General features: G+C 37.9%; 3 protein-coding genes across 5 annotated transcripts; 2 read left to right on the top strand and 1 right to left on the bottom strand.

Annotated features, from left to right (window-relative positions):
* Positions 1-83: 83 nt before the first annotated feature.
* LOC117730495 (calglandulin-like) lies at positions 84-17,641 on the top strand. Its single transcript, XM_034532226.1, is given in 7 exon segments — positions 84-363; positions 3,848-4,066; positions 15,173-15,352; positions 16,745-16,766; positions 16,769-16,883; positions 17,121-17,216; positions 17,569-17,641. Coding segments are annotated over 6 exon segments (516 nt in total). The 5' UTR covers positions 84-363; positions 3,848-4,036.
* On the bottom strand, positions 1,084-13,073 carry gnb1b (guanine nucleotide binding protein (G protein), beta polypeptide 1b). 3 transcript variants are annotated; one of them, XM_034532317.1, is made up of 12 exons: positions 12,470-13,073; positions 11,631-11,697; positions 7,528-7,636; positions 7,334-7,372; positions 7,146-7,252; positions 6,801-6,864; positions 5,389-5,551; positions 5,225-5,291; positions 4,932-5,133; positions 4,598-4,814; positions 4,365-4,480; positions 1,084-2,766 (listed from the first exon to the last, which is right to left on the bottom strand). In XM_034532317.1, the coding sequence occupies exons 3-11, from the start codon at positions 7,582-7,584 to the stop codon at positions 4,374-4,376; spliced, it is 1,023 nt and encodes a 340-aa protein (XP_034388208.1). In that variant the 5' UTR covers positions 7,585-7,636; positions 11,631-11,697; positions 12,470-13,073; the 3' UTR covers positions 1,084-2,766; positions 4,365-4,373. The 3 variants fall into 3 exon arrangements, with proteins under 3 accessions (XP_034388208.1, XP_034388207.1, XP_034388205.1); XM_034532316.1 differs by lacking the exon at positions 11,631-11,697 and having other exon boundaries at positions 12,751-13,072; XM_034532314.1 differs by lacking the exon at positions 11,631-11,697 and having other exon boundaries at positions 12,470-13,071.
* A 306-nt stretch (positions 17,642-17,947) lies between the features above and the next one.
* si:ch211-161c3.5 (uncharacterized protein C3orf18) lies at positions 17,948-22,954 on the top strand. The gene is made up of 5 exons (XM_034533254.1): positions 17,948-18,389; positions 19,264-19,702; positions 20,129-20,154; positions 20,806-20,935; positions 22,357-22,954. Exons 2-5 carry the CDS (start codon positions 19,442-19,444, stop codon positions 22,435-22,437), a joined length of 498 nt encoding a protein of 165 aa, XP_034389145.1. The 5' UTR covers positions 17,948-18,389; positions 19,264-19,441; the 3' UTR covers positions 22,438-22,954.

The following is a 22,954-nucleotide window of genomic DNA, read 5'->3' on the forward strand; positions in this document are numbered from 1 at the left end:
CCCTCCCCGTAAGCTAGTATGGTAGGCCAGATTGAGTACATCCACTAGCTTCCGTGTTCTATGTCGTAGCACAGATGGGAAGATGGCGGTTGCGATGGGCCGAAAGGGCGTAATATAATATATACGTGTGTGCGTATATATATATATTTAAAAAATGGTTTCAATATAAATGTGATTAAACATGTCAGTGTATTTTAACATGAAATATCCTGAAACTATCATAGAATTGTGTACGCTAAAATACCAATATTTCCTATTATAACTTGCCATAAAACATTTTAAATCTCGTCTCTGAGTGAGTTCTACGTATGAGCCGTCCTGTGGTTCTTAAGCTGCTTCTCACGCGTTTTCCTGAGGAAAGAGGTGCAAAAAAACACATTGTATAAAACATGTCATTTGACAGTTGCATTTTTTGGCAAGTGCGAAACTGCATTTGAGTTGTATTGCCCCTTTAAATGTATTCCAACAGGTAAAATTGACCTGTTGGGATTTAATCATTCAAATATAATTCTCATGAATTAAATAATTTTGAGTACTCTTTCAGGTGACAGAGTTGGATCTGTAATCACTTTTTGGCAAGTGGAAAACGTATTCACATGGGCAAAAATATGAAAAATGCATTTAGCTCTTTACTTACTTTGCACACCACCTGTTATTGTATCTATTTAAAAAAATAGGTCTGTGTGAAATTTCTGTTTTCAGTGTTACTTAATGTGCGTTGTGTGTTGTTCGAAATAGACCAGGAAAACAAAACTATTTTCTTAAAACTAAGGAAGTCAACTCCAAGGTCTTTGAATCTAAAATGGATAAAGCTAGACTGTATGACTGTCTCACTTTTGTCTCTGCCCTCCAAAAACAATATTGAGACATCTGTCTTAGCACTACTATACTTTCTGATCAGAAAGCAGAGAAATGTTGATCCAGAATGACACACCAATATACAAATGTTTGTTTCTCACCATTATGTAATGTTTTTTAGTTTGTTTTTACCATGTTTTCAAGCACTATACATATAACATGTATCATTATTTTTACACAGACAAAAGATAAATTGCATTTCATAGATTGAACTCAACAAAGGGATCTCAAACAGCTTTTTATTACATTTTTCAATCAACAGTACAATTTAGTACAGTATCTATCTTGCATCCAGCTCACCGTGTAACACCAACAGACTGAAATGAAATACAAAAAGTGAAAAGGTACATAAGGGTGCAGAGCTCTATAATATTAATGAAAAGAGAAAAGGAAATCCATCTCAGTTGAATTGCATTTTCACTTGTGGCCACACACGAATACATCACATTTATTGTACATTATCGCAGAAAAAAAGAAAAGTGAAAATATGTCACAACTTTAACAAAAGTGCTTCTGTATACAGTGAAATGTTGTCATTCAGATGCTCTGATTTTCAATTTAAGACCAAGAAAAAAAATGTACAAAAGTTTAAGTATGGACAGTATGTGAGGACGTTTTTGTTCCATTGAGAGTGAAGAATTGGAGGAGAGAAAAAGGACTTGTCAAGGATAGAATTCTGAAACAATGATTGTTATAATTATTACAAAAGTTGGCATCAATAGAACTGGTAAGCATAATTTACACTAAGTATGCAGTCAATATTAAGTCTTCCTCCATTCTTGCTCACCCTGGTGCATAGCGTTACCAGTATTAGTACATTATGTATGCAGAATTTGAGCCAAAAAGAAATTGGCTTCTGTTAAGTTCAAATCAATAGGATACTCTCCTTTTCAAAAAAAAAAAAAAAAATCTAGGATTTTGCACCATTGAAAGCAAGTCTACAGCATGCACATCTAAATTAACCCAATGGCAGACAAAATTAAATGTCTTAACTTAAATCAGACCATTATTTTCAGACATTGATTTGTACATTTCATTCAGAGTTGCAACTGCAGTCCCAAGCAAAGGAAGTGTCTATTTAGTCAGGTGAGGTGTTTCACTCAAAGTGGATACTAAACACAATCCCCCATCCATATAATAAAATCCAGCCATGCCCCATTTATCTCAGCACCTACCTCGCTATACCACCCAAAGTCAAAGGCATGTACAAGAATTAAGGGGGTTAACTGGATAAGTTACTCGTAATAACTCCTTTTGTACTGGAATGAGCATTCATAACTTATAGCATGTGCTTGGTTAGTTAACATAGTATTAGTTGAGGCAAAGCTTCTTCATGTGCAAAAGGCTGTGATGAAACAAAAACAGCTAGTATATAAATACATAATGGACATTTTGAAAGCTGCTCGTGTAATATGATCCAAGCTTTTACCTGCATTACTTGCTGCATGTTTTCGGTCATCTGTCTTATGATTTAATTGGATTAGAAAGACAAGCTGTAATTCAAACGTATCTAAAACCACTAAAGAAAAAAAATGACAAAAAGAAAGCCATCAAGAACAAACCATCAGAATAGAATTCTTAAAAAAAAAAAAGTTAAATAATTTGTACAATTACACTCCAACATTTGCTTTCAAGACGCACACATTTGCATGGGATGATAGTGTTGTTTTCTCTTTCAAGGTAACATAAAATGGTCCAAGAAGGAATGCACAAGTTTCTGATTTGATACCACAGGAGATCCTTTCTTAACTAGGTGATAAACATTTGTGCTCTTCTTTGTGTAGGAAAGGCATTGGTTTCCCTTCGTTTGTGTGGTGTCCAAGTCAGTTTAAACAGTGTTGAAGAAGATGCTGTGAACATTCTGAAGTTGTAATGGTCTTCCAGTCAACTTTGGAGTTAAAAGAACATCTGGGAAACAAAAATAAAAACAACATTGAGAATTTAGCTGATCTCATTTGACCTACAGTTGTAGCCACTTTAACCTTCTGTACATTAATGAGCAAAGATCTAAACAAAGAGCTATCTAATGACACAAGAACGCAGGAAGCAGCTTGTGTTCATTATTAGGTACATCTGCAACCAGCTGCAGAACAAGCTTACAGTTGTTGGCCTGTTTGGAGATGTTGGTATTGGTATTGTATTCTGGTTTCCGTTTATACTCCAAGATGTATTGACCAGGCACGTCTAAACAGGCTTTGGTTGCATGCAGGTAAACAGTCCGAGTTGAGAGCAAAAGAGGCGGGTAGAGCACCCAAAAACGGTATTCAAGTAAAAGTACTGTTACTTTGCAAAAAAGAAAAAAGGTACCCAAGTGGAAGTACAAAGTTAATTACTTGAGTAGCCCGTTACTTAAATAAAAGATATTATTTTCCCCCAGAGATCCGTAACAAATCGCAGTCGTGTAGCATGTTAACCATTTTTCCAAATTCTTTGTGACAACGGCAACAAAAATCTTACATTTTGCTTTGGGTCCAGTAACCTGTATTTATTTATGATGAAAATGAGAAATGTCATCTCTGGATTAGATAACATCTAAATCACAAACTACGTTATCAAAATTACATTTGCTTTTTGTCTCCTATTATATTGTAATTTGGCAAAAGAATCAGCAAATAGTGTGCATGATCATTATATACTGTGTCTGTTATGTCAAAACCTACATATAAAGAGTGTCAACATGTTTCAGTGTCCTTAAATGTTGATCAATCCACATGATAGATGTCCTACGTCCCAGTTCCCATCACAGACAGCCACAGATCACATCTAGATCTCTCCAATCACATGAAGACAATAAGACCAGAGAAGTGGACAAATCAGTCTCTTATCCATCTGAAAATGTCCCATGTCATACGACTCATTTAGGCTTTAGATACTAGGATGTATATAGACCATCTGTGGTTGAGACATATCTGACATGTCCACGAGAAATAAAAGCAGTTTCCTTTTTTTTGTGTTAATAAGTTGGTCTGTTTCTGTCTCTCTTCCTCAGGCTACACCAATGAGCATGACTAGCTACATACGCCTGACTGAAAACAGGGGAAGTAGTCCTCCTGTAACTTCAACCATGCTGCACGGAAGAAGAGGCGATGGCCTGGTTATCCTGAGACCCGCTGGCTACACCGGACACCCAAAATATTGGCCCTTGATGCCGAAGGCTAAATCGTCAGACAGATAGCTGATGGGCTCCAAGACTGCGTTTGTTATTATTGTAAGTGGCTGAAACGTCTATCATATATTAATAGATATTAAAAGACTTCAAGCCAACAGGTGTCTGAATTATGCAGCCCAGCAAAAGGCTAAGAAACAGAAATATATTTCATTGAACCCACAGCAAAACCTGTCAGGGGAAAAAAGTAGTGCAAAAGCACATCAGCTTCCGCTTAAGCCAAGCAAAAGATGAGGCTTCAACAAATGTGCACCTACAGGTTTTGGACTAGTACTTTACAAAGTATAGAACAGTTTTAGTTACAAAAGTATTAATCAATAATAATAATTAAAAAAAGAACCTTCAGGCTTCAATTCCAGATCTTCAGAAAACTGTCCCAGGATCCTGTTGCAACTGCCATGCCATCATCAGTAACTCCCAGGCAGCTAACGCGGTTGTCATGTCCAGCCAACACACCTAGACAAGTACAACAATTGTAATTCAGTCTCAAAGACAGTAAGTCATTTTTTACCCAAGCGCATTTTTGTGACATGTTCCTCCGTGTCCATGTGAGATCATGCTTCAATTGCTTACCAGCACGGTCCGCTTTTAGTGTGTCCCACACATTACAGTTGAAGTCATCATATCCCGCCAGAAGAAGACGGCCACTCTTTGAGAATGCAACGGAGGTGATTCCACATATGATATTGTCATGAGAGTAGATCATTAATTCCTGATCAGCACGCAGATCAAAAAGCCTGCAGGTGGCATCATCGGAGCCCGTGGCAAAGGCATTGCCATTAGGGAAGAACTAAAGATTACAAAAGAGAGATTATTATTGCACAATAGAGGAATACACAAAAACTAAAAGTACATCTATAAAAAATAAAAAAAACACATGAAGTACAGATTTTTTTAAACAACTTACACAGATGGCATTGATGTCAGACTCATGGCCAGTAAATGTCTGTCTGCACATGCCCTCTCGAACATCCCAGAGTTTAGCAGAGGCATCACAAGCACCAGAGACGAATAACCGTGAGTCAGGGGCCAATGACAGGCTCATGACATCACCTGTGTGTCCAGCAAATGTGGTTGTCTGCTGGCCAGTCTCAATGTCCCAAAGTGCACTATATAAATTGAAATAGACGATGAAGATACCCATTTGATATTTTTGCAACGTCCATATAGGAACTCAACGTAGGCAACACTTTCACTTACCAAGTGGTGTCTCCAGAGCTTGTAACAATCTGGTTGTCATCAAGAAAGCGACAACAGGACAGGTATCCTGATATTCAAAGAATCAATAGGAGTCATTAATATGGAATTTAATGTCAGATACATAACTAGCAGTAGAACAATAACAAGCAAAGAAGATCATATACCTGTATGTCCAGCGAGCTCACGGCTCACACGTACATTTCCTTCACGCGTTTTTAGGTTGTAAATTGAGCAGATGTTGTCCAAGCCACCACAGGCCACATAATTTCCTGAAGGTGCATATGCACAAGTCATGACCCAGGAAGATCGAAGTGGGATGGCATGGACCTACAACAAATGTGACACACAAAAATACGTAAATTTACTTTTTTACAGTCGCTACATTTACTAGCCTGGTAACTCAAAAAAGTAAATTTCATACTCTTGAAAGAGCAATATTATTTGAAGAAGTTTCCATTAAAATAACCTTTGACACTATTTACACACAATGGAAATACCAGGATGTCATTATAATCTATAATATCCATAACCAGCGTCATTGCCTGTGGGTACTTAACTAATTCTAATGCTGGATTTGTTATTTGAATGCCCACTGCTCTTGTGCACACAGCCCAAAATCAGAGTAACACCCAGGCCAGGTCACCTAGTGAAGCACCCACGGCTCAAGAACAAGTCGAATGAGCACAGAATGTACCGTTTAGAAAATAGACAGCATCCTGTTTAATCATGCACATATCATTTACATTTTGACAGAAACGTGAAAGTATGCATCAATCAATAAACTGCTACTTTTTGCCACTCAAACAGCAAAATGTGGCAGCTTAATTTAACATAAGGATGAAACTAGCAGTGTTTCCATTTGTGTGCACCTACACTCAATAAGGTATCCCATATACAATACTAATCAGTCTGACCTGCAATCTTCTCTGTAGGTCTTGAGATACAGAATAATTACTTTATAATCTTTTCATTCCTCGCTGCATTTTTTTTGTGTAACCAAAAATGCCTCTTCAATATACTAGAACTCAACATAGCATAATTCTCCATTTAAAAATGTGCTGCCAAATTACTTATTAGGTACACAAACCACATTCACCCACCCCACTCACTGCACAGCAGCCCCAGGACAGAGGCCACAAATGCTTCTCTCTCAGCTGATCTAAAACACTTTTAAGCCACATTCAAAATGAATTCAGCATGGGCAGACTGAGTTACCCTCCTTCTACTTCTAGTCGAAACTTTTGGGCTACATGTTCTAAAATATAGTGTTGCAGGAACAATATGAAACTGCTTAACAGAGATGTATATAGTCATTGATGTGACCAGAAACCAGGCCCATATCATTCATCTGTATCTGCTTTTCCTGCAACTGCACGTTTAAAAAAAATGCAGCAGCACTATTACTGTATTTGCATGTAGACGGCAACACTGGCATGCCTTCATCTGAGAGGTCTCAACAACCACCATTATTATTGTTGTTGTGCTTTCCAATTACTATAGATGACACATATTGCCATTTGCAGATTCAACCATTCCTTAATTAATCCCTGTTGAAAAAAAATAAAACATGACGTACCTTATTTGTGGTATAGCTGTCCCAAATAATGAGTTTGCCATCTTGAGAGGCACTGACCAAGAGCCTACAACAATTAAAACAGCAACATTAACACCCCCACAAGAACAATCAGTCATCACACAATCTATTTTTTATCTAGAATTATAAGCCAAAAATTGAGGAAAAACAACTGCAGGAAAAAGATGCCTGCCACAGAGCTGAAAAACAATGTAAAAAAAACATCAGGTTGAACAGCTCCTACATTTAGACATTGTTTAACTTTTACACTTTGCTCAACATTTGACAAGCAAGAACAGAACGCTAACAAAAACAAAACTTCAGACCATAACTCAAACTCTGCTTTACCTGGAATCTGTTCCCCAATGCATGGCATAGATTTTAGCCAAATGACCCCGCAGTGTTCTTCTTGTACGCATCTGGATTCGGCCAACGGGGTCAATATTAGCTGTGATCTGCAAAACAATAACTACTGTGATTAATTTCAGACCAAATGCTTTTTAACCTAAGACAAAGATCATAATGTTAATTGTTACCTGTGACAATGTGGCATCTGCACATGCTTTCCTGGCATCCTGAATAAAAGAAAAACTCAAATCTTTAGGGCAGGATTTCTCACATCTATTGTCGTTGTAGAGGCTTAACTCTAACTTGATTTGTATATGGGACAAATAACAATAACTGATGGAATGGTATATTTAAAAAAAGTGTTTTAAAACTTGCTACTTACTCTGATCTGATTTTTGAGCTGCTCTGCCTCTTGGCGTAACTGGTCCAGTTCACTCATTTTATTCTGCTTTTTCAATTACCTTACGCCAGTTACCGGGGCACTTGTTGATCTAAAAAAAAAAAAAGAAGAAAGAGAAGCACTTTAATAATTTGCATAAATCTTCGGCAAAATATATTTACATCATATTTTCAACCGTGAGCAAAGAGGGTCTGAAAACGAATCTCTCAAGCGCAGAAGGTAATTGTAGCAAAGGACTTTCAGCCAGTTCACTAAAACTTTAACTGATTTTTCTAAATCGACTAAATGGGTCAACGTACGAGTACATACAAATTTGAAACATACAGGTAATGATTCAACCTTACTTTCCTACCTCAATGTCACCAACATAACTCTGACACAGAATTTAGATTGCCAGACAAATCTTGTTAAGGCATGACTTTCCAATGATCCGAAAAGCAGCCATTATCCTGTTGACCTCAATCCCTTGGATATAAAATTAACCAAGTGATCAATAAGCCACTTATATTAACACAGAAAGAGCATTAAGGCGGTCTCAAAGTTCATCTAAAAACATATTTTAAAAAGACAAAGGCATGTTCCAAATACAATAACAATATCTTGAACTCCATCCAGTCTTGCTTATTAAAAAGGAGAGAAATACAATATTTCAAATCCATTCATTGATAATTATGTTAGGGAAGCTAAGGCAAATCACAAGAAATCCTCCAGCCATAATGACCTGTCCTGTACAAGACACCGACTTCATTTACATGAACTATGACAGAGTAAAACTTAAGACAACCAAACACACTATGTAAACCGTATTTTCAGATACCCTTAACCAAAGTAAAGAGTACAATTTTGATTAAGAATAAGAAAATTAGTCCACTATTCTAATTTTAGTTACATTATCAATGAACATTTTTATGTAGCACACTTTGTACAATCTGTCTGTTTGATGACACATGCAAAGTCCAAGTTTACTTATTTGAAGCAACAACAAAAGATATGTTTTTGCAATTAAACCGCACGTTGACGGCGTACTGAATATACCATCTTATTTTTAATTATCCCAGTAGATGTAATATTAGCTTGTGAAGAAGGGACTGATTGCCTCTCAACTCCAGTTTTCCTGGAAAATTGATAACTTTCCACTCAGATCCAACAGTTTAATAAGAAAACAATTGTTAATCTACTCTTTATGTGCGTTTTAGTTGTGTATGATTATAATTGTACATATTTTGTTAGTGGTACTAAATCAGACTCGTAATTTCTGACTACACTTAGAAAACGGTCTAACAAAGATAGGTATGCATATACAATTTTGATTAAAAGTAACAACGATATAGATTTTTTGTAGTAAAGCACACGGTTGAGTTAAAAAGGACTTCCAAAAGACAACTTAAAGATAAATTAAATAACATTGGGAGATTACAACCAAGACACCACATCCTTTAAGTACATAGTAGCACATCACTTATAAAACTACTGTCTGTGCAAGCTGTCTTCTATAAGAAATCTATTGCCCCCTTGTATCTTTAAAAAACAAACAAAGCACATGTTTGCATAGTGCAGGAAGCAGCACAAAGTGCAATATTACATTGTTGTAAAACTAAAGAAAACTAAAATCTAATTAAGATTTATCGCAGTTTGCAAACAGCAATGCATTAACTTGGACCAACCTTGGACCAGGTTACCTTACCTGGTGTATATCAGTCATTAGGCCTATGTCACTGGAGGTTCCAGAACAAGACTGAACATCTTCGCTACTTTACTGTTATCCTTTAGGTCTTCTGATTGGTTGACCCTTTTACAGTTATCCTCTTAAACTCATTCATCTATAAATACATTTGTCATGAATGTAATTATTATGCAGTATCATCAGGGGACAGCAGAATGCCAGTCTCACGTGAAAACCTCTGAAATTATTATGTTAAAATATTCTAAAGATTTGATTTTGTTTTTTTAGTCAGTGAGAAAACTGAAGTTGATTCAGTCATGCAGATTTGTATTTTTCATAGTATAATTAATCTAATAATGTATTTAGCCAAGAACAGACGACATCTACATTTCTTACATTTTCATTAAACTCTAAAGTAAATATTTAGCTTTTAAAACGCAGTTCTGATTAATCAAATTTCCGGCTATTGAGGTAAACTGGACAGGTTTCTGTCACTTTGATCTTGTGAAATGGGCTATTAATGTAATTTATTGACTTTAGGCATATATTGAATTCACACTTTGTTCTCAATCAAAACATTTACGAGATGTAATTAAATGTCATTCTTTAATGATTGTATACCAAACCGTAAAACTGATATGTTAAATCCAAAAGTGGGATAGCCTGGAGTGATGTTATATGTCTATGATATTTGAAATATTCCCCATTCAGAAATATTATTTCCCATTGACCTCTGTGGATGCTTACAGTTAAGGAGTTCCTCTCCCTCATCACTTCTCCTTTCCAAGCGCCTGATCAGGGTCAGCTGACTGCATGATAAACAATGAGCAGTGGCAAACAGCTTGAGTTGTAGCTGACTAGCTCTTCTAAAAAATGTTTTTAAAAAGTACCTCTCTGCAGTAGTTTACATCTGTTCTCAAAAGGACCAGTCCTCTTATTTGTTCTGTTAAACGATGATAATGCAACATTTCACAGGTCTAAAGCTGGATCATAGAAAAAGCCATAACCAGCAATATCACTGAGCAACTACATAATCCTAAAAGCTAAAACCCTCAGTCAATGAGTCCCTAATCCTATCCATGTCCACTCAACATAAACAGCTGGCAAAGCCACTCCAGGAATTATAAATATGTTTTTTTTCAATCATAAAAGGATGAGTTTAATCTTAATTCTTTTACACACAACATGCTTAAAGCAAGTGCCTGGATTTTAACACTTCTAGTAAAATCACAAACCTAGTAGTCACTCTTGCAGTTGTCCAGTGACCAGCTACTGTATAATTAGTCTCACTCTTGCTTTCATAAACTAAGATGAAGTTGCACTTTCAAGGAAGTTGTATATCAGAGTAATTTGCAAATTACATACCAATAGGCACACTTTAAAGTAATGTTAAGACAATGTATAAAGACCGATACCTATGAGTAAAAGGGAATTGATCAACATAACTAACATGCATATTTTTTAAAATGATGTCTGTGCACAGGTTTACCCAACAATGTGTGTTCTGTGCCGATAGTTGACTTAGTCACCGTGTGCAGTTCTGTGATTTGCCTACAACAGTCGGCTAGTTTGCATTTTATTTGGATAGCCGTTATAGTCATTTTGTTACTCTCATATGTTAAGAGGGCTGGGCTGCTGAGGCTCGACACATATTTCACGAGAAAAAACGATTGCAGTTCTGCACCATGGTGGCGAAACAGAAAGAATACGACTATTATTATCGGACTCAGTTTAATTTGATTTTTACATTTACTAAACGTTGCAGATGATATGACTGAGAAGATGCAGCAGCTAAACGCCATCTTGCAGACGGCTGTCCGCTAGTTAGCTTGCTAGCAGGCTTGACAGTGTAGGCCTGCAGGCAGGAAAGAGCTAGTTTTTAAGGAATATATGTAGTCTCTTTATTCGCTACGCTTGTGATTTAACAAAGCTCTGAATACAAGCGGAGTCGATTAAACGTAAGCGGAATTTCATGACCGAAATCAAAGCTGATAGTATCTAATGCAAAAAAAGCATAACCACCCTAGACTCAGCTAGTCTTCCGCAATTGCAGGGAGTGCTATGTAGTTAGCTTTTAAGCCAATATAGTGGGCAAACCTAGGAACTCGGTGGTTGCGTGGCCTTCAGAAATCCACTTACTCCCATACTAGCAATCTCGTTAAAACCGGCAGTGCACAGTTGATTTGATTTGATTACGTGTACATGTATTTGGTTCTCTAATCCTTAAGTGGACCTTAGCCTGTAAAAACTGCAAGGTCGGCCGGCAATGGCCCGTTTGACTTCAGTAAGCAACAAATGCTATACTAGATGCGGGTGATTTATCACAAAGTAGTAAAGATGACCCTATATTATCCCTTTCTGTATAACTGCTAATTAACCAACTGATGGATGAATGAATAAATAAATAAATAACATCACTAACCTAAGTTAAAGGCGTTGCACCGGCGCGGCCGTCCGTTGCAGGAAGGCAGCAATATGCTAACTTATTACTTGAGGTAAAAAAAAAAAAAAAAAGAGGAAAAAAAAAGGGTGTTAACGCGGCTACAATAACTCGGGTTAATAACATTTAGCTGAAGCAGCGTTATGTACAGTGTGCCATTTTAACGTTAATTAGTAATGCTGGCTTCTCTGCTATTTATAATTACCAATATGTGTTGTTAATTTGTTTACGGGACGTTTATTGTTCCAGCCCAACCCAATGTGTCATCATCTACTGACAGCAGCATCCTTAAATGTATTTTAACGTTTCGCAGAACGCCACAAAGCAAGCCCTCAACCAACTGTGCAACTTAAGGTGCCAACATTATCACGTCAGTCGTCTTCATTACCTTTTGTGCATCAACTACACAGTTCTTTAAAGTACTGTATTTTAGGCCAAGAAGCACCTCTGTAGGGCCACAACCGACACAGAGTCGCACTGGCCAACATTGACGTTACTTAAACGCCAGCCAGGAGCTTTGGCCAACATTAAAACGAGCGTTAGTTAACGCAATTGACTGGCTGTATAAGGCAATTATGCGGAGATACATGTTGTATCAATCTGTTAATCCACCGCAAAGACCAAGGGTCCACCGCTGCACACTCGTGTACCCGCTAGTATTTGCTCATTAAAGTGAACGTGAGCTAACCGTAGGAGCTAACTATGTATCGCTACCCCACCCCCGGAAAGTTCTCCACCACAATTCATCCGCAAACCGTATTAACGTTACGTTACTGCGAGAGGTGTAAAGGCGGCATTATCGTCGTTTTAATTCGCCTTACCTGATTCAATTTGCGTTTGGTTTTGCGTTTTTGCATTGACTGGAAAGCAGTACCTCCGATCCACGCATCAACGAACACCACAACGCTAGCTTAGTACGAGCTAGCCAGCTAGCGTTAGATTTCCGAGGAGCAGCCCTTCCCGAACGCAGGCTACCGCTAGGGAGCTTGACAACCTCAGTCAACCAACCGGAGAGGGGCGGGGGGAGAAATCACACCCACTAGCCTTGTACCGAAGACGCTGCCAAGGCAAACAAAAAGGCTAATCTTTAAAATCACTATACCTCATTCAGCAAGACAGCCTTACTGTCTCCCGTGTTCCAAGCTTAACATCTGCCTTTTCCGTAGTTACACTCTCGTCCGGCCATCGAACGACGAGATGGGGAGATGGGCGCGGTAACCCTGCAGTCAGCGCTGGGAAACCCCACGCTGCAGCAACGATGGGCAGAGAACGTTCCAACAGTTGGACACTATCAATCACTTTGAACAATGTTTAGCACTTCTCATTTAGTAGAGCGTTTCATTAGAGGGGTCTGAACGTAACGAGAACATGGTGTTCGTTCGTTTGTTTTCTTTCAGCCCCTTCTTAACTGATAGGCTGAGTCAGTTAGTCGGGCCACAACTTGAAGTAGGAAGTGGTATGATTTCAGCAGATCTCTGTAGCTAATAGGACTGTCAACAACATAATCTGGCCAGAGTTAATAAGGAAATAGTGTTTTCTCTTGCTGTGCACGGGTACATAGATATATTCAGAATAAGCTACACAAAATAGACACTTTACCACCCAACTAAATAGATATTGGTCCTTTTGTGGTGTAATTTGTGGAAGCTGTCACAGTTAAACATGCATCCATTCACCTGAAATATCACAAAACGATCATAAATTATCTACGTGCTGTTAAATGGGTTTATGTAGCAAAAATACCTCAAACAAATAGTGGTGAAGGTGTCTTTGTGCTGGAAGTTTCATTGAGACTAACATATCTTTTACAGGAGAGACCTGAAAACAATTTCCTCAAAATATTTTGTAACAAAACAACTCAGTCACACAAAGCAGTCATTTCAGAAAATAATGGTCCTATAATTAAGATATTGGAATGTTAAAGTCAGAAGCATGACAGTCGCTAACATTCAATTTTGATTTGCATTTCGGGGGCACAGTATATAAAACCAGTAACAAAAAACAAGTGCACAGTTTACAACATACCATACACTTTGTATGAATCATCCATATTTCAGGTTGGAGGATATATTGGATTCATAGGCTACAGTATGGTTGTAAGTCGCACAAAATAATTGCTTTCAAATGAGTGACGGGTTGAATTGATGCATTTTCTTTTAAAAAATGTATCTGGAGTAAATGAAGTGAACAAATTAATTAAGGTTCAGGAGCAGACACCTCCGACACACCTCTAATCAGCTGTCAAGCACACTGCCTTTACAGCTGTTAACCAATACTCTCATCATGTCTTTTGTGGCGACTGCGGGGGGGGGGGAGGGGGGTTGGCGGTTCAATCCCCGCCCTAGTCGATGTGTCCTTGAGCATGACACTTAACCCTGAATTGCTTCCTGTGGCTGTGTCTACAGTGTATTAATGTAACATGTAAGTCACTTTGGATAAAAGCGTCAGCTAATGTAATGTTTATCTCAGTTTTCTCGAGCCATTCTTCGCTTCCATCTTCCAATCGCCTTCCATCTATCCTTCAGGCCAGTTCATCAAGCCTTCCTTCCCTCTGTCTGGAGCTTGAGGGTGACACCCAATGCCTGAGACATTGATCATCGTATGTAAATTATTTGTGTTGCAAAGATGCAGAAGCAGGATAAAGACCATTATTCCACATTGCTTTGCTGGGTCATAAACAATATCATATATGTATATGTTATAACAACAGTGTCAACATTTTTTCCAACGAGTCTTGTAAATCGGAAGGAGCCAAATGAATGTAATGAGGAAATTTCAGACCAGAATCTGCATTAATGTACTCATTGATTCCTCCTGATAAAATTAACCATCTTCTGATATCGATGGTTTTGTCTCACATGACTTCCTTTGTGGTTCAAATCCCGGCTCAACTGTGAACATGAGTGGACAAAACTAGAACAATATACATTTCAATGGTACTTTTTTATTGATGAACTTGCTGACTATAAAATCATGGCAATATTAAAACCCAATCCCCAAAGAAGTCTGTCACAGTTTCCATGTTGGTTTACTGTACTGTATTTTACTGTATATGCACGTGAAATACAGATATTCAAAGCCCTTCCCCATGACTAACAAATGTGAAATCTTAATGCTCCCATTGCAATGTTGAAAATGACTTGTTTGCAGTTAAGTGCCTCCTTACTTGGTTGTCTGCGTTCATGAGAGTCATGGGGGCTGCACAAAACACCTGCTAATGGCTATAACAACAAGCTAGTTGCAGTTCCGCGGACCATGTTGAGGTCAGAAAATGCACCTGATAGTTTTCAGTTTTTGTTATCTTGTCTGGATCTTGTTTCCGTCTTGGGGACTTTGAGAACAGCATCATATTTGAGCTAATTACAAGTTTATCAAACTAGTTAACTTCCAATATTTTATATTCCATTGTTAAATTCAACATGAAGTAATTACGTTATGCTGCTGATCTGTGTTCCTCTTACATCTCGTTAACTACTAATATCAAATGCTGCAACTCCCTAAACAATTCCCCTTCTCTCTTGCAGGCCAGCAAGTTAACACAAGAGCACATCACAGAGTACAAAGGAGTGTTTGAGATGTGTGACGAAAAGGGAAATGGAGATGTGAAGACACAGGAGCTAGAAAGGCTGATGAATTTAATGGGGATCAATCCTACAAAGCGAGATCTCAGCCAAATGGCCAAAGATGTGGACAGAGATGGTGATTATAAATCCATACAATGGAAAGTTATCACTACTACATTTAACTTGCCCTTTTCACCTTTATGGGTCAAAGTTCTTAAAAATATAATACGGTATTACACACACTTGATCTTCCACTTTATTGGCCCCTGCCATAAATTATGAATGATATAGTGTATAATGTTAATTATTTTGGTTACACAGTGTCCGAAAGCTGCAGATTCAACTCTATATTTGATACCATAGTGGTGGTGTATTTGACTGTGTTATATTGTTAGATAGAACAGTTTACACAAGCTACAACTTCAAAAGCCTTAAGCAATGCCTTGTAAACTGCACTTGGAGTTGAGGAATTAGAAGCTTTATCTAAAGTTCAGCCAAAACCAAGTAAGTAATTAAAGTGCTAAATTTGGCTCTTTAATACTAATCTTGCCATTAACCGAAGTATATGTGTAGGAAAGTAGATGTATGTTTGCCACTTGTTCTGATAAGATCAAGATAAAGTAATCTGAAGACAGTACTCTTTGCGATCAAATTTGGGATTGAATTAAATGCTAATCTATTAGGACTCAGAGCACAATGTAACACAGCAACATCTTCCAAAATGGCAATATAAATTGAAATAATCTGATCTATCTTTAGTGCAGGTTACAAAACTAATCACTAGGTGGCAGTGTTTCACTTTGTGTGATATGTGTAAAAGGGGTTCATAAAAAGACTGTTGGTGGATCCCATAGTGCACCACACACACACACACACACACACACACGCACACACACACACACACACACACACACACACACACACACACACACACACACACACATAAGCAATTACCTCAAGATATGATCAGAGTCGTATTGGAGTTAAAGTTAACATTCTGCAATAGGGCTTTTGGAAAAGGTTTGTTTAATTAAGATGTTATAGATATCCGTTAATTTCCAATTATAATTCACACATTTTACAGAGCCTTCTCCAAACAATTATTTCCCTAACATGGACAAATAGTTGACTGCCATCAATGTGAAATGGAATCACACAGAAGTTATACAAATTTAAAATATCCAAAATCTCCAACATTAAAAACTGCACAGTGATTTTCTGCCTTCTGCTAACTTAAGGAGGAGACATCTTTTGAGTTGACATTTGTTCTGGTATCATTTTTATGTCCAATTAAGTTACCCATACATTGGGCTCACCACACATTTTATAATTGACCATTTACTTTCACATTTCATTCTCCTACATTAAGTTTCTCTCTCTCTGTCTCCAATCTCTCTCTGAACTGAAAAGGGAAAAGAACATATATAATTCTCCAATTTTTGAAAAACTATTTTGGCATTTTGATGTAAAAGAAGTATTATAGTATAATAATGGTTAAAAAAAACGGATTATTTGTGTGACTCTTTAAATAAAGGGATGTTTAACTGTGACAGCTTCCTGGTCTATTGGCACTGTACAACGAAAGAACCAAGAACCAGGATGCTGAACTCAGAGCTGCTTTTAAAGTATTTAACAAAGACGTCAAAGGATATATCGACTGGAACACATTCAAGTAGAATAACATAAGTCATAGAAAAAAGCATAGAAAATCATAAGCATGTCCCCTAAGTGCATTCTTTATTAACTCTTAACTTGATCTATTGCATACATTACATGCACTGTCAACTGATTTGTTTGAAATTGAAAAAACAATGTCCACTTGTTTGTGTTTCCTCAGTGTATTAACATTATGATGTCATCTCATCATGCGTTTTCAGTGTTTCCCTTAATGTTTAATATTTATTTCCAGATATGTACTGATGAATTCAGGGGAACCACTTACTCAAATTGAGGCAGAGCAGATGATGAAGGAGGCAGATAAAGATGGAGATGGAACCATTAATTATTAAGGGTTGAATGTATATTTCACTTACAGGCCATAACCACTAAAAATAAAATCAGGTCAAAAGCTAATCAAAATATATACATTAGGTTTTTATAAATGCATGTATGCTTGTGTACATTTAAACACTGCCATACTGTTGCGTATTAGGAAATTAAATAAAAAAAATATGTGATCCTTAGTTTACCATATTGTAGTTTTATGTGACAAGGACCGCATTTATTTCTTTATTTTTAATTAAAAAACCTCTAAATACACTTGTATATTCAAAGATATGTTGTTAGATTTAAATGCATTGGACGGCAAGGTCATAAGTAAATTACAGAATCATAATACATTTGGTTATTCTAACTCTTTCAGAATTTGTGAGCATGATGACTGGGTACTCGTTCAAAAATGAACTGAGGATATTCTGCAGCTGCTGTTAATGTGTTAAAACACACACAATTATAAGACTTTGATGTTGTTTTCAACATAGTTTTAGTTGTACAAATGGAAATGTGTGCAGTAAATAACTGTAACAATCCCAAAATAATCGGGCGATTTGTCAGTGAATGTGTTCTTTTCCTTGTCTGTTTTATCAAAGAGTACATTCCGATCATGGAGATTTAAAGAAAAGACAACATAGGGTTAATTTCCTCAGAGCTGCCACCCGGATGCAGTCATTCACATAGGTCTGGCATCTGGTGTGCAGAGCCATTAAATCCCATTCTCATCCCGCAAAGCCAAATAGACAGCGGAGGGAACCAATCGCATCTGTCATCTTGAAGCCATTCGACCAATGACAGGTTGGCGGGGGAGGGAGCTTTCAGCACTGATCTCTGTTTGCAGCATCCTCTGGAGCAGCCTCTGTTGCTCTGTTGTGTGAAATACAAGAAAGAGCCAGACGGGGGGCGGAGATCCGAGGAGGCAACCGGAGAACGGGAAGGTGATCCCTTGGGGATAGGGTTGATCCGGTGTGTGGAGTCCATCCTCACAAAAAATGGCAGTTTTGTCAATGTAAACAGCCTGTGCAGTACCTGCATTGCTAAAGGGGGAAGCAGAAGAGAAGGAGGAGGAGGAGGAGGAGGAGCAGCAGCCGCTGGAGGAAAGGTTGCCTCTTCCAGTGAATTTCCCCTCTCTAGCTAACCCCGGTCTGCTGCAGACCCTCTTAAATCATGCATGTTGTATGTTAAGGTACGTATGCATCTCTAATCTGAGAGGACACATGGAGTAGGACCTGGTCACGTTGGTGGGATTAGCAGCTCAACTGTTTAGACAGGACAGATGAGATGCATGTTTATGTGTCAGTAACACACAGCAATAAGAGCATAACATGATTTAAACAAAGATGTCTGTCTTGTTGCGGTGCAGGGGTTGTAAACTAGACAACAGTAATGAACCCCCAGTAATCCAGCCTTTGGTTGTCATTGTTTGTTTGCTACAGCTGCACATGTTCCTCATTAATGGCTCAGCAGACAGGATGTACTAAAGAGAAATGGATCATGTGTCTATTTTCTGCTTTTAAAGGAAACATTTTTATTTTTTTATCTCATAACATATGCAAATCTTCGGCATACATTGCTCCTCTCTCATGGGATTCGTACAGTGTTTGTGTGTGAAATTAAGCCGAGGGTTTGGATGCAGTGGATATTTATGGAAGTGTGTGTGTGTGTGTGGTAGTGTGTGTGTGGGTGTAAGTTAGATTTGTATGTTTTGAACTCGCTGCCAAAACACGTCCTCACAGTGCACGTTACAGTTTGAGTGGTTATTATTCCTCTGTATTTTATCAAGTTTGTTATGCCACTTTCCTTCTGTGCCTTTGCTACCCACATCCTGCCCCAAAAACACTCACCACACGCCTGCTGGCACAATCACCCGTGGTTTGAGTCAAATCGAGGGTGAGGTGTGCCAAAACTTAAAATGTTGGATTTATTTTTATTACAAGGATAAATAATCAGTGCACAGAAGCAAATTTGAAATGATATTCAAGCACTTAAATGATCATTTCATCTTTATTCATGCTCCCTACAATAACCATTTACTTATTCTGTTTACCTTTTTGTTCCAGTTTTAGGTTTTATTCTCCACATCATATGACCAGAGTATCAGCTATGCCTCAGCAGACCTCAACCCAAAGGGACGACACCTGTGTCAACCATGAGATGCACTAGAGGCTGAGCGACACAACCACATCCACACACAGAGATACAAAATACATCCTTCAGTTGAAACTGTTGCACCTGACCATGGCTGTTACTGCAGCTAAGACAACTACAAGTTTTCTCTCTACAACTGCCACGACCACCGCAATCCCCTTTCTCTCGACGAGCAAGAGCGCCAGAGACAATGTCACCTCAAGAACAACATTAATGACTGTTACCATAACAACAAACGACACCAGCTTCAATGCCACGGCGTTCCCGGAGGCGGTGATCGAGGGCTCGGGAATGGGAATGGTGCTCTTACCCTTTGGCATCATCACTGTCATTGGCTTGGCCGTGGCAATTGTGAGGAATAATTTAAATATTGTCTCTAAAATAACATTTGATTAAGTAGAAATGTATTTTCTCTTTATGAACTGTCTTGACCGATTGGATTCTTCCCCCAACATTATGTTTATCGTAAATGGTTTTTCTAGTCTTCTGACCCCTCAAAGTGCTTTAACACTGCATGTCACTGATGGCAAAGCCTTTAGGGAGGGGTTAACCTCTGGTCCAAAGACACATCGACATGGACTAGAGGAGCCGGGGTGAACCGCCGATCCTCTGATTGAGGGACAACCCGCTCTACCTTCTGAGCCACAGTCGCCCACATTTGTGTATAATTGTCTTGACACATGTCATATGTACTTGCACTCAGTCATTTCATTTTTGCATGTTACTTCTATCTCAACACTGCTTATTTGTCATTATATCTGTCTCTTTCCATCCTAGATGCTGTATATTCGGAAACGTAAGCGGTAAGTTTACAAATATATATATATATTTTTCAGGTCAATTGGTAATTTGATTATTTGCTAAATTTGCACCATTAATACATAGTATCAACTATTATTAAAAAGTTGCATTATTTTGGTTTATATATGTTGGCACAGAAACAAAAAAATGTCTGTATTATTCCATCATAGGAGTACTGTACTGGTTGCACGATTGGCATAGTATACTGTATATACACACATTGGTGGAGGCATTGTAGGGGCCGGCACCTTGTCGTCCATTTTTAACCTACTAGATTAATCCGGCATTGCAATGAGGTATACTTTCTCCTCAGTTAAAGCTAGGCTAGATAATCTTGTGAGACTAGTAAGAGTATGCTAGATTTAAAAAATGATCCAGCCCAGTGTTACAAAATCTTTTCCAATGAAAGTAGCCAGCAGCACAAGCTTCAACAGTTGTCCAAATTAAATTATTGGACGGGCTTATTACAGTCCTGTGGCAGCCACAGATACTGGGCTGTTTTCCTTTTCTTTGTTAGAGCATTTGATATGTCGATTGCTCTCGGCATGTTAAAGCAAATGTCAACAAATATAACAAAAACATGTTTTTGAAGATGATCACACCACTAGCTTTAAATGCTGACTGATCTTCATCTTTATACTCTTGTCATACAGGTTGGAGAAGCTGAGGCACCAGCTCATGCCCATGTATAACTTCGACCCGGCTGAAGAACAAGATGACCTGCTGGAACAGGAACTACTGGACCACGGCCGGGAAGGCAGCCTCGCAGGTCCCAATGCCAAGGTAAATTTCTCACAGGAACCCATGAAGCTATTTAACAACTGCCCGAACTAGAATGAAAGCGCTCTCATTCAGACCACACGTGGTGAATGGATCGATGACGACAAAAGACATGATAACCATATTCTACTGGCATAGACAATGTTTACCATTATTATTAATAACAAAACGCAGATATTTTTTTTAATTATCCAGTGTGGTGCATCAAAGCAATTTATCTGGCATGTGTTAGCTATTATGTCCACTGTATATTTTACATGTTATTATCTTTTGATAAATTGGCAATTTTTGCCATCAACTGATGATCAGCTTATTTTGTAAAATGTACATCAGTGAACGTTTGTTTTTTGTCATAATTTATCTTTATGTCCTTTGATTTCTTTTAAGTTTTGACATTGGCATAATGGCAAAAGACAAACATGGTAAAGTATCACCTGTGTGTCTTTTGAACCATCTCTTTAAAATTCAGTTTTTCCCTCAATCCTCATTCTATCATTATTTCAGTATCTCAGTCGGTTAGATGTTGTGGCATGTTTATTGTTTATCCATTTATATGAACTAATCTGTATTAAAGTAGATGCTAATAGAGGACACACACCAACACATTCAGTCTTCACCTTTAAACATACTTCCATATTATTTTTCATTCTTTCCTCTGTGCTCCCTCAACCTAATACTTTGCTCATCAAATATTCCAGGGGCCACATGCACTCCAAAAGTATGCAATAAACACAACTTTTTGTGATATTTTCATCCATTCAAGAGTTAAATACACAAATATTGAAGACTTCTAGTGGTACGATCAGAGTGATGAGAAGTACTGATAAGTGCTGTTTTGTTTGTTTTATTTATTAGTTGTTGTTTTTTGTTCAGTAGCCAAAGTTTCGTAATATGAACGTGAGCTCACAATCTCAAGGCCCAATTATTAGCTTTTTCCATGGCAACAAAATCAAACTGAGCAAATGTCCTTCCTTAAAAAAGTACACGAAAAGCTGTTAAAAACCCAAGAATTGCTGAAAACTGGATCTTAGTCAAGATAATTTGGTCAAAACTTGTTTCTAATGAAACTATAGCTGCACACCAGAACTACAATTAATTATCTACCGATTTTTAAAACACAAGTTGACATTTCTAAGACACAAGTGAATTTGTCACGTACCCTAAACAGTTTGCATACTCTTTTGGTTTTATATGTGGCCTCTGGTCCTAACAAATGTTCTCTGGTTTCAGTTATGAGTCACACTTTACTCAAATATTAAGTTGATTCAGCTGTTGTGATGGTCCTAAAATATAAAAATGGGACAAATAGCAGTGTATTAACACAAACACTATTTCTTACAATCCAAGGCTGGAGACCCCGTCTGATCATAATAATACTAACAGTTTTTATCTCCCATCTGCCCTGCTGCCCATCTTCTCTGCAGACTCTCACAACCTCCCAGGGGACCATGCAGAGGCCCAGTCGTCTGGTCTTCACAGATGTAGCCAAAGCTCTCAACGCTTAACAGCTCTCTTCCATTAGTTAAATTATCAAGGAAAAGACTGTCTCCGAGGAAGGAAAACAAAGAGAAAACTGGACTGGTTCTGGGAACAACTGGAGCATTGGTGAAAGTTTTCATCACTACAACACAGTACGTGAAATGGCCGTGGTTTTCAAAATAAGAAAAAAAAGACGTAGGGTGCATGTATTATAGGGGAGCATAATGGGAAGCATCACGTATGATCTTGCACTGTTATAATTTGGAGCACAAATGAAGTGTGTTGCACTATTCTTGAATGTTGTGTCATTATTGTTAAAATGTGTGATGGCTTGTCAGTGAAGTTCTTCTGAGCTTCAATATCTACTTCCATGTTTGATAAAAGAGAAGTGTAAATTTGTGTTATACTGATTTTGTGGTCTTTCGTCTCTGACAATCTTGAACTCTGGCTGTGTTACCATCCTCTCCCTCTCCACTTTGTTTCTTCTTTATCGAGCAATGAAGGATTGTTTCCATCTGTATACATTAAAACTATTTAAACCAA

This window comes from Cyclopterus lumpus, chromosome 5, assembly GCF_009769545.1.
Source record: "Cyclopterus lumpus isolate fCycLum1 chromosome 5, fCycLum1.pri, whole genome shotgun sequence".
Lineage (NCBI taxonomy): Eukaryota > Metazoa > Chordata > Actinopteri > Perciformes > Cyclopteridae > Cyclopterus > Cyclopterus lumpus.